The 11362-nt window shown below is 55.4% G+C and overlaps 4 protein-coding genes across 4 annotated transcripts; 3 read left to right on the top strand and 1 right to left on the bottom strand.

Annotated features, from left to right (window-relative positions):
- Positions 1-1839: 1839 nt before the first annotated feature.
- DCS_04443 (uncharacterized protein) lies at positions 1840-2593 on the top strand (the record flags this gene model as incomplete). Its single annotated transcript, XM_040801753.1, has 2 exons — positions 1840-2256; positions 2303-2593. 2 exons carry the CDS (start codon positions 1840-1842, stop codon positions 2591-2593), a joined length of 708 nt encoding a protein of 235 aa, XP_040656786.1.
- Positions 2594-3386: 793 nt separating this feature from the next.
- Positions 3387-5781, top strand: DCS_04442 (uncharacterized protein; the record flags this gene model as incomplete). The annotated part of the gene is made up of 2 exons (XM_040801752.1): positions 3387-3515; positions 3571-5781. The coding sequence occupies 2 exons, from the start codon at positions 3387-3389 to the stop codon at positions 5779-5781; spliced, it is 2340 nt and encodes a 779-aa protein (XP_040656785.1).
- Positions 5782-7046: 1265 nt separating this feature from the next.
- On the bottom strand, positions 7047-7742 carry DCS_04441 (uncharacterized protein; the record flags this gene model as incomplete). Its single annotated transcript, XM_040801751.1, has 1 exon — positions 7047-7742. One exon carries the CDS (start codon positions 7740-7742, stop codon positions 7047-7049), a length of 696 nt encoding a protein of 231 aa, XP_040656784.1.
- Positions 7743-8615: 873 nt separating this feature from the next.
- On the top strand, positions 8616-10926 carry DCS_04440 (ATP-dependent RNA helicase SUV3 precursor; the record flags this gene model as incomplete). The annotated part of the gene is made up of 2 exons (XM_040801750.1): positions 8616-8795; positions 8863-10926. 2 exons carry the CDS (start codon positions 8616-8618, stop codon positions 10924-10926), a joined length of 2244 nt encoding a protein of 747 aa, XP_040656783.1.
- Between the last annotated feature and the right edge of the window lie 436 nt (positions 10927-11362).

Here is an 11362-nt window from a genome sequence, read left to right as displayed (position 1 = left end):
AGCTGCGGCCATCCCAAGCTCCATGCCTTCCTCATCTTCGATCGAGTTGCCTGACGGTAACTGCTGCGATACTCGAATGGCTTGATCTCTTCCACCTGCAAGTTGGGCTATAAATTGCTGTCATTTCCCATCTTTCCAGTCCTCGATTCTGCTCCTCACAACTCACACAAGCATATTTATCGCAGTACAATCCTTCAACAGAACCATTTGCTAATTTCTACCTCAACCGCCCCAATCACCGTCAACAAACATACCATCCGAAGTCGCTCCGTGCCCTACTTGTGTTGTGGACATTTCGAGCACCGAAGAGTGTATTATGGTCTTGGGCTTTGCGTATAATGGTTAAGAAGAGCAGCAACGGCCCTTATAAGCGTGGCTAATTGACAAAGCACAGGACAAAGCTGTGCTTTGTCAATACGTACCCTTTTGCTGGATACAATAAGGGGGCGCTGCATAGCGCAACGGCTAGTAGCATGGCCACTGCTTATGCCCTACTGGGGTCAGTCCGTAACAGAGTGGCCCTTTTGCTGAAGAAACAGCATGGGTCCCAAGCCACTTCCATCAGTCAGGGAAGTATAGGGAGATACGATGACTCAGGAATGAGGGCGTGCACTTCGAGGAAGATCACAGTCGTTACCGTTGAGATTCTGTCCAGGCGGTGAGGCCGTGGAATATCCTCGACACTTGCGTATCGGTCGAGTGTCTTTAGACTACTTCTCGACATCACTACTAGCTAGCCATTTCTAGATGCCGCAGACTTAGGAACCAAGAGCTGTTGAGCCTCACAATCTGTGCATCTGTACGGAATATTGTGGCCTCGAATTGCATGGGCGTGTCTCGCTTGAAACAACACATATATCTCAAGGCCCGCTGCCGTAGGACCAGCTGTACTGACTGGGGTCGAGGTTTCAGAGACGAAGCAAGTTGCAGCTGTAGGAGTGCCGAAGGTATGTAGTCGAGGACGATTCGACGTCCGTACTTCAGTCTTTGGGGTAGGCTCCACAGATAGCTGCCTTATTTCCACCATCACCATTTCTGCTTCTTGAGCCGTACGGGAGACGGTAGAACGTTCTAAGTGCTGTTCAGAGTTGCACCCTCAGAACTTTGCCGCATGCCGGGAGCTATGACTCGGACGAGCCCGTCAACGGTGTCACACATTTTCTCTATCACGAACCCCCTCGGATCATGAAGTAAAAACACGCGCGCACTTTGCTTGGATACCACTTCAGTAAGTACAAGTGCGGAGTACGGAGTGCAGGTTGGTACGACTGTACCAGTATTAATATTCTCTATACTTACACAAGTGTTACAAGTACGCTGCTATTGCAAATTTGGTAATTGCTCTCTGCAATAATTCTCCGTAGGGGAGTATGAATACTAACCTAGTAGGTATAATTATCTTAACGGGCACAGCGGGTAACTGTACATACCCCTCATTTCTGCGCATCAACGATACCCACGTTTTCCCCTGATTAAGCCGGCCGACCCAAAGTGATGCCACCCAACTGCTTCACACCGTCAGACTCACTGCGAGTACATTCAAGTACAGTATTACTGGGTGGTTGGTACGGAATACATACAATCACGTTGTCGCTGAATGGGTCATGGAGTACTCCGTACCCACGACTTCAACTACAACAAAGTAAGCACATCGTCGATTGGACACTGGGTGTTCTGTTGGTTGCTGATGCCAACCGCGAGAGATGTCCAATTGTTGGCATCCAGACCCTGATCCCCGTCGCTGGCACCTTGATCCGGCCTCAGTACAAGTATATTAATCCGGCTGGCTGAGCATTCCAATTCTGCACAACCACGCGGAACAGACTCCCATCATCCAACATGGCACCTCCTACCAACCAAGAACTACAAGCCAAGCGTGAAGAGCACTGCATTGCCATCACGCCCGAAAGAAAGTACTACAGATTCGGCCAGACTTGGATCAAGCGGACGCTGCGGCCGACTGAATGGCAAAAGCACAACGGGTACATGCACGTGCCTCTGTTCAACACCGAGCGTGTCCTGAACGAAGGCGCCTGCATCCAGTATCTTGCCGAGAACACGAAAATCCCGCTGCCCAAGCTTCTCGCCTGCTTCGAAGACGACGGCGCCGCGTATCTCATCACCGAGTACGTCGAGGGCGTCGGCATGAACGAGCTGGATACCGCGCAGCGGGAGGTGGTTGCCAAGGAGGTCCAAGCGCACATGCAAAGCCTCAAGGCATTGTCATCAAATGTCTGGGGCGGCCCAGGGGGAGTGGTAAGGGCCCTCGCCGTAATGCCTCACGACATGCTGACGCAACTAGGTCCTGCCGCCGTATCGTATCATGAGAAATTCCAACGGCAGGCCGTGGCGAATGCGGCCGAGAGAGACGCATGACCTGGTCTTTTGCCACAACGACCTCTCTGCAAACAATGTTATTGTCAACCCGGAAACACTCGCCATCGTGGCCATTATTGACTGGGAGTACGCAGGCTTCTACCCACCGGAGTTTGAGTCCAGCTTTTTCCGCCGATTGGGCAAGTCAATCGCTTTAGCAGGGGAGGTTGATGATGTCAAAGTCTTGACGACTATCATGTCCAAGGAGAAGATGTAGATAAGCATACCAAGTTGGATGGTGTGTGGAAACAAGCAATGTCGGTTTCAATGTCGATGGAGGTGACATTGACAGTTACGAGGAAGCAATTTCCGTGAAGCTCCGCTCCAAATCTTGAGAAGGGTATTATACGTTGCTCAACCGGGTCATCTCGTGCATTTCCTGCCTGCGATGTGCAAAATGGATGGGAATGATGCTGGTCATTGAGTTGGATATTCACCGGTATATACTCCAACAGCCAGGCAATTTTGTCACTGTGATTCATGTTTTACACCATTATAGGTGGCGGTCTATCGATGCAAGAAGGTATGGCCATGAAGCATTACGCAATCAAGGGAAGCATCATGGGGCAACTATTATGCGACTCTACGAAAGGCTTCTCCTCCCCCCCTACCACACTCGAGTGCGCCGCCGTACTATTTACAATCAGACTCTCTAGGTAGGCTCCCAATTTTTCATGCAAGGCATGAGCCCTGATTCATCGTACTCTGCTCCAAAAGCCATCGAGCAACTATCTTGGTTCCGCATGCCCACGTGCCCATATGCGACGAAAATGACACCAGGTCCTTTGTTACGTTTCCTCCCTTCCAGCATTCGGAAGGCATAGTTGTACTGTAAGTACGGAGTACTGTAGATGAATGTGATATCGAGTCACGTGATTCCGCGAATCCATCATCACCCATGCACGTATTGAGTACTAGTACATTATTGTACGTACCTCCAGTAGCAGCTCAGGACGGTCCCTGCTTGGCCTGCATCACAACTACACACGCGTCGTTGATTCACCCCCAAGATGCGGAGCCAAACGCCGCTGGAGGGGGAACGCGGTGGTCCAGGAAGTCGACGCATGTCCGCCTCGAATCGATTCCGTGCGAGCACATCCAACTTGCCGCGACCTCAAACGAACATCCGGGAGCCAAGGGTACGCGCATCATTGTCGGTCTCGTCACGGGCCTTCTGACATTTGCGCGTTTCAGGTCACTTCATTCCGAGCGACGCAACCGACGTACAATCTCCTCACCGGAGCCGAATCAAATCCCCGACCTGGCTCGCGGCAGAGCCAGGCTGCTGAATCGGTCCGCCCCGCCTCCCGACAAAGCCATGCTGCGGACTCGGTTCGGCCTGGCTCGCGCGAGAGTTCAAAGGAAAACATGGCGCCGCCAGACGCAGACGAGTACGAAAAGTACCGACGGGAGATAGAAACGCTCAAAGCCGAGATCGGCACCCTTCAGTATCGGGTACAGACGTCGGAGCAGGAAAGGGAGATTGCCCTGTCCCAACAGAGCAACAAGCTCGAGCAGTCTCGGCGACGCGAGCAGGAAGAGGTGCAGCAGCGGCAAGCAGCCGAGACGGAAAAGGCCAAGGCCGCACTCCAGGTCGAGTCGGCGAGACGCGAGATGGACGAGCTCAGGGAATCTGCCGAGATGGAGCAAAAGGCACTCGAGCGCAAGGCGCGTGCTGCCCAGGATGAAGCCTCCCTCCTGCAGGAACAGCTCGAGGACCTCGCCTCCGCCAAGGAGGAAGCGGCGAGGATATCCGACAAGAAAACGACAGACTTGCAGATGCAGGTCGCCGCCTGCCAGAATTCGGTCCGGGAGCTGGAGCAAACGAACCAAGCGCAGGAGGAAGATCTGCAGCAGGCTCAGGGCCAGCTGGCGGATCGAGACATGCAGATGGCCAGCTTGGAAGCCGACGTTCTGCGTCTCAAGGCCCACAGCGGCGACGCGGAAACCATGGAAATCATCAGGAGGGAGCTGTCGGAGCAGGTCCAGCATATTCGTGCTTTGGAGTCGACCAATCGCGACCAATCATCCGAGTTGAAGCACCTGAGATCAATCTGCAAAGCCGTCGAGATCGTCGAGGAGGAAAAGCGGACACTGCAGCGCAGGCTCGAGATGGCCGAGACTCTCGAGGCCGAGCTCACCGAGGCACGACTCCAGCGTCACAGGCTGGAGGATGAGCGTTTGGCCTGGACCGCGTACCTGAAGAATGCATCCGAAACGGGAGATGATGAGTTCGACTCGCCGGAAGCCATGGCTCGTGCGCTGGTGCAGGGGCGGCTGACGGCCGCCTCGTACGTCGAGCAGCTGGGCACCTTGCGTGCCGAGATAATAGCGCTGGAAAATACGGCCAAGACGCTCCGGGAGGAAAAGGCGCAGCTTGCGGATCAAGCGGAGGCTGCCAAGGCTTCGGCCGGGGCGGTGTCGGTGGATAAAGCTCGCATGCGAATCGACCGCCAGCGCACCATGGCTCTCAAGGAGGTCGAGTACCTGCGCGCGCAGCTCAAAGTCATCGACAACGAAGATCACACGATGCAACCGGCGCAGTATGACGACGCACGCGCGGCCCGCATTCGGGATCTCGAGCTGCTGGTGGACGATTACAAGGCCGAGGTGCAAACGCTGCATGCCGAGATGTCCGCGGCCGAGCCGGGCGGCAACGTGGCGCCGATGGTGGGGACAAAACGACTCCGCGCTCAAGACGAGGACGCCCAGGAACAGCTGGGGCAGTTGAACCGCAAGAATCGTACGCTCCAGGACGAGCTCACAAACCTGCAGACGGAGATGGCGCTTCTGCAAAAGGACCTGGCAGCCAGCCGGGAGCAGCTGTCGGCCACGAAAGAGCACAGTCAGACGCGCGTGCTGTCCTTGCGATCGAACCCCACGTCGGACCACGAGGCCATCAAGCGCAGCACGTTGGAGGCGCTCCGAAAGGAGAACGTTGACCTGCTAGCCAACCTTCGATCGAGGCACCCCGACCCGACCGTGCCGGTCATCCCGACCTCTGTGCTAGGCGCGATGGAGCGGGAAATCATGGCAGCAAAGGCCGAGACGGCATCGGCCAAGAAATCTGCCCAGAGGCTCAAGGAAGTCTGGGGGTCGAAATCGCAGGAGTTCAAGGAGGCCATCTTCTCCACCCTCGGCTGGACTGTCACCTTCATCCCAAATGGCAAGATGCGGGTGGAGAGCACATTCTTCCCGTCCAAGACGGACGAGCACGAGAACTCGATCGTCTTTGACGGCGAGCGAGGCACCATGAAGGTCGGCGGTGGACCCAAGAGCGCGTTTGCGAGACGCATCGGTGATCAGATCGGCTTCTGGGTGAGGGAGAAGGGGTGCATTCCGGGATTCCTGGCGGCATTGACGCTCGAGTTTTATGAGGATCACACAAAGGCTGTGCGGGATTGACGAATGAATCTCGTCTATCCTCGTTTCCTGGCCCTAGGGAAGGGGGAGATATACCTGTTCAAAAGGGACACATGTACATCTCGGACCTCGAGCGACGTATTTGTGACAAACCTTGACTGTATGTGCATCGACCTCGTAGTAGAGCAACGAAAAGAGGAACACGTAAAGTCTGAGACAAAACCCCGTACAAAACACGGAGCTGTTGAGTAATGTGCGGATATGATGGTGTTGTCCGTTGGCTTAGTCAGACTTGATGGCTTGGGTGACGCTGAGTGACGTTCGGCATGTCCTGGCTCCCGAAAGGGCTGGTTGCATGTGACGGCACGAACGTGGGGGCACAACACCCATCGGCCTTCATCCTTCTCAACTCTTGGAACGAATCTCATCATTCAGCAAGATATTGGGTGGCCTTGAGATCAAATGTGAAATCGCAGCAATGCCTATAGCGAGCCACCAACCGTCGTCCCTGACCGCGACATCCCTAGCACAAGTCGCCAGTCCAGACGCCGTCAGTGCGTCGATACTGCATCCAGTCTTCTTTACCAAAAACTTGCACAAGGTGCCCGATGTAATGATTCATTCCGCTTCTGGGTCGTCGCATTCGGCGACTGCTAGTCCCGTCGTTCATGGCTACGTTTACCACCAGGCGGGAAAGGGGCCAAAACTTTGAACAACGAACGGACTGGCTGACAGCCTGACGAACTGGGGGAATGAGCGATCAGATGATTGGAAGAGTTGATTCCATACAATGGACGATGATGAGGCAAGGGGTGGATTTTGCAGCCATGGATCGGAAGCGGTGTGGTGGTTTCTTTCTTCTCAATGTTGCGACCTTGACGTCAACCAATCCAACTTTGCACCCCAGAGCATCTCTCCCGCTGCTCTGCTCCAAAGCTGCCATGAAAGTTTGATTCCCCATCGGCCACTCACGGGGAATCCGTCACGAGATTGACCCGGAAGCTACAGGATTTCGAGAGCTTAGGGAGCTAGTCATGTATCTGGGTTTCAACCCCGCAGTACATATGCTGCAGTTTTTCATCCACGCAACAAGTGCAGCCGGAAGGAGAGCGTGATATATCGTTGCCAAAGCCCATACGTGGGCGGCAAGGTGATTATGCAATGAATACAAAATACATACCAGATACGAGCTATATCAACATGTGTCAGGAAACAATATGTTGCCTGGAGGTGAAGCCGCAAAAGACAACTCCCAGAGTAATGAATCGGCAGGAATGCTGTGGATGCCACTGCAGCGAGTGTGCCGACTAATTCGTCGAATTTTTTATGGCAATGACAAGCACCATGACGATGAGGAAGATGACAAATGCCACCAGCGCCATGAGCTTCACATTTTGCCACCACAGTTGCCGCTTCAGCCCCCGGCTCCGGACCCGAAACTCGCTCGAGCTGCCACCCAAACGGTCCGTCTTGTCGACGAGAAGGTCAACCCTCTCGCCGCGCTCCAGTAGACTGTCGATGTTGCGTGTCATGATGCCCCGGACATCGTCAATCTCGCGCCTGGCCGTGCCGATGGCGTCGTCGTGTACGCCGTTTGTCGTACCATACTCGATCATGAGGTTCTTTAGTTCACCGTTGAAGGAGCCGGCGCCGTAGTTGGGCATGTCGGCGAAATCGCTACTCTCCTCCGGAAACCGGGCGAAAAAACGGTTGCGGATTTCGAGCAGGAAATTGAACGGCACGCGCCGGCCCAGGGAGGCATCGGCAATGACCAGAAACGTGAGGCCCCCGGCGCCGGCCGCCGGGTGGGAGGAGTGACCCTGCGGCGACTCGGCGACGTAGTGGATCTGGTGCTGCCCGTGTGTGTACGTCAGCTTTTGAGGTGTCGCATGCTCGATTTTCGGTAGGATGAGTGACGCCAGCGACGAGGTTTGCGACGAGGCAGAAGTGGTGCATTCGGCGAGGATCGTGGTATTATGGGCGATGCAGGAGCTGCTTCTCATTAGTATACTTGTATTGGAGGAGAGCAATCGTGACCGGTCAATGCGCACTAGAGGAGGGGGGTCGGCTGTGACGAGGATGATGCCATTGCGTCGACTGATCGGCCGGATCAATCGTCTAGTCGTTGTGGGTTTTTGTAGGTGATATGGGCCGTTGCACCACTTGGGCCGATTAAAAGTATCCGATTAGGCGAGTCGTAATGTCTGCTGAAAGGTGAGGAAATCTCGGTGGATGTGTAGGTGGTTGTTGTTTGTTTGTTGGAGGAGAGGAGGATGCTGACGCAGTGACGCCTGTGGAGTAATGTTGAGTAGCGCCCGACGTCACTACCCAAAGCCACCCATCTGAGCTTGCCTGTGGCGTAGTGTGGCGCAAACTGGTCTCACCCGCCCATCTAATATGAATTAATACTTACAGTACTTACTTACGGAGTACTGTACTCCGTACTCCGTACGCCTAACTGTGTTTCGTCATGTTCTCGAGATATCTGGCATTACTCATGCACTTCCATGCATGTAGTGGTTGATGAAGAACTACAGGAAAGGCAAACATATCATCCGCAGATTATTTTCCGTATTTTGCTTCATTGAGCTCACCGTTATTATTGTATTTATTTGAACCTGTGATGAAGTCTGGCACACTCAACATATGCAGGGAATTTCTAACCATTCGTTCATGCATCACGTGACTAGCAAGTTTTCACTGTCGCCCAAGACGACGAGCAGTTCATCCATCGCCTCAAAATATTGGCATCATCCGCCGCTCGTTCTCGGATTTAGTGTAGTTTTCTTTGTTGTTCGAGCAGGTCGTTTCGAAGTGACAACTCCAGCAGCCAAGGGGTCGCAGGAAATGCCAAACACATCAACGCGGCCGTGGCCATGAATCGAGTGGCTCTAGCAGCGTCTTGGAGAGTCAACATTTGCCATCAGACATGTCGTCTATTTTCGACGACTCTCCAAGCCAGTCAAGGCCAGTCGGCGGCAACGAGCCGATCTGGTGCAGCCAACGGAAAGCTCAAGGGTGCCGAGAAATTGGCCGCTCGTTCGAGATCCAGCTTTGTGAGACTCGACAGTCAGCACGTCTCAGACGATGTTGCCAGGGTCACTAATAAATCTCTTTACTCAGGTCAGCCAAGGACACGATCCACAAACGCGGCTTCGTCTCGACGTTCGCAAAAAGTACACTGGACGTCATGGCGTCTTCCGTTCAACCGTGCTGCACCGCCTCCAAACCGTTCTCACACAGCTGGCTTCCTCTCAGTTCTCCACCGCCGGGATCGGCGAGGACGAACTCAACCGACAGGCAGCCCTTTTCATGAACGCTCTCGATCATGCGTTCTCTCTCGCTGAGCAGAATGTCACTCGTCGGGACAAGAACCCCCTATTTTGGAGCTTGAGGGATGCCTTCATCATGAAGGACATCAAAGGCCTCACCAAGGAGATACAGTACTCATTCCAGTCCTTCGTCGTCCGAGAGCGATTCTCCAAAGACCTTGAAGAGAGCCAAAAGCGGTTACTCGACTTCCGCTACCCCCACGAGTGGTTTCCGGCCACCCGGACGATGCAGCGGACGGTCCATGTCCACGTCGGGCCGACGAATTCGGGGAAAACCTACAACGCGCTCCGGGCGCTTGAGAACTCGAAATGCGGCGTCTACGCGGGGCCTCTCCGTCTGCTCGCCACCGAAGTCTATCAGAGGCTGCAAGCCAAAGGACTCCCCTGCGCCCTCCTCACGGGCGAGGAAGTTCGCATCCCCGAGGACACGGACCAGTACTTCTCCAGCTGCACGGTGGAAATGGTGCCCCTCAACACGCGCTTCGACGTGGCCGTCATCGACGAGATCCAGATGATCACCGACGATGACCGTGGCAATGCGTGGACCACGGCGCTCCTCGGCGTCCAGGCCAAGGAGGTTCACGTTTGTGGTGAGGATCGGACCGTGCCTCTCATCCAGGCCCTCTGCGCCGGCATCGGCGACGAGTGCATCGTGCATCGGTACGAACGACTCAGCCCGCTCAAGATGATGGACACATCCATCGAGGGCGACTACAGCAAGCTTCAGAAAGGCGACGCCGTTGTCGCCTTCAGCCGGCTATCGTTGCACGTCTTGAAACGAAACATCGAGGCCTACACGGGCAGACGCTGCGCCATCATATACGGCTCCCTGCCCCCCGAAGTGCGCGTCCAGCAGGCGGCGCTGTTTAATGACCCCGACAACGACTACGACTTCGTCGTCGCCAGCGACGCCATCGGCATGGGGCTCAACCTCGAGATTCGGCGCGTCATCCTGGAGTCGGTTACGAAGTTTGACGGAAGCCAGAACCGACTGCTCAACAGTCCGGAAATTAAACAGATTGGCGGCAGGGCAGGCCGCTATCGGACGGCGCAATCTGCCGTCAAGGCCAACGAGGTCGCCGCGCCGGGACGAACGGTGGTGGAGAAGGAGGAGGAGGAGGAGGAAAAGGTCGGGTACGTGACGACGATGGATCGTGCCGACCTGCGAAATGTGCAGCGGGCATTTCAGAAAAAGGTGGACGACATCAAGACGGCGTCGATCCAGGCTCCGGCCGGCATCGTCGAGCGGTTCGCGTCGTACTTCCCGCCGGACACGCCTCTGTCGTTCATCTTGATGCGCATCAAGGCCATGGCGACGGTGGGCCCTCGGTTTCGACTCAACATCGGAAACGACATCCTCGAGATCGCGGACATCATCCAGGATCTACCGCTCACCATCTTTGACAGGTTGACGTTCTGCTACCTGCCCGTTGCCCTCCGAGCAGAAGGGGCGGTCGACGTGCTGCGGGCGCTCGCTCGCGTGGTGGCCGAGAACTCGACGGGAGACCTGCTATCGATCAAGGAGATGCCGCTCGAGATCCTCGACCTCGAGCTGGGGGGTGCCGATAGCGGGACCTCTCAGGAGTACCTCTACAAGCTCGAGTCGCTGCACATCGCCATCAACCAGTACATGTGGCTGTCGTACCGGTACGCGGGTATGTTTCGCAGTCAGGCGCTGGCGCTGCATGTGCGCTCGCTGGTGGAGGAGAAGCTGATCCAGACGCTCGACCGGCTGGATTTTACCGAGGAGCAGCTCGAGAGCCAGCGCAAGACGAAACGACAGCAGGCTCGAGGCCGCAAGCTCAACAGGCTGCAGATCGGCCAGGGCAAGGGCGAGGCGGACGAAGCGGAGTAGGAGCTGGACGATCCGCCCGCGATGGACTGGCCGGCCGCGAAAAGGCCTGAGTGAAAAGGCGGGGGGGGGGCGGCGGGAGGCAAGGTTGGGAAGCCAGTAGAGTTTTCGTCGACGCCACCGGATGGACCACGATGCCAAAGCATCTTTGGCGTCAAGGATGACAAGGAAGAGGGCGCGACTGCACTGTGCACTACTACTAGAGATTTCTTTTCTGCATGGCAGCGATGAATGACACGGTCTTGTCTCGTGGTGATAATGTAGGGGGCGATGTCTTGCTACAACTCGCCGCCTCGGTGTGCACGTTTCGCATCAATTGAACGCCAGAGGCTGCATGGGTCCTGGTCAGTTCCGTAAACAAAATATACACTGCGTTTCAGGAGTAGACAGTTTCCAGCACTCAGTAGCATCACAGATTGATGGGTTTCCTCGTTGGTAA

The sequence above is a fragment of the Drechmeria coniospora genome, chromosome 02, assembly GCF_001625195.1.
Source record: "Drechmeria coniospora strain ARSEF 6962 chromosome 02, whole genome shotgun sequence".
Taxonomy (NCBI): Eukaryota; Fungi; Ascomycota; class Sordariomycetes; order Hypocreales; family Ophiocordycipitaceae; genus Drechmeria; species Drechmeria coniospora.
Note: the sequence above shows the minus strand (reverse complement) of the source record. Positions and strands in the feature narration are given on the sequence as shown.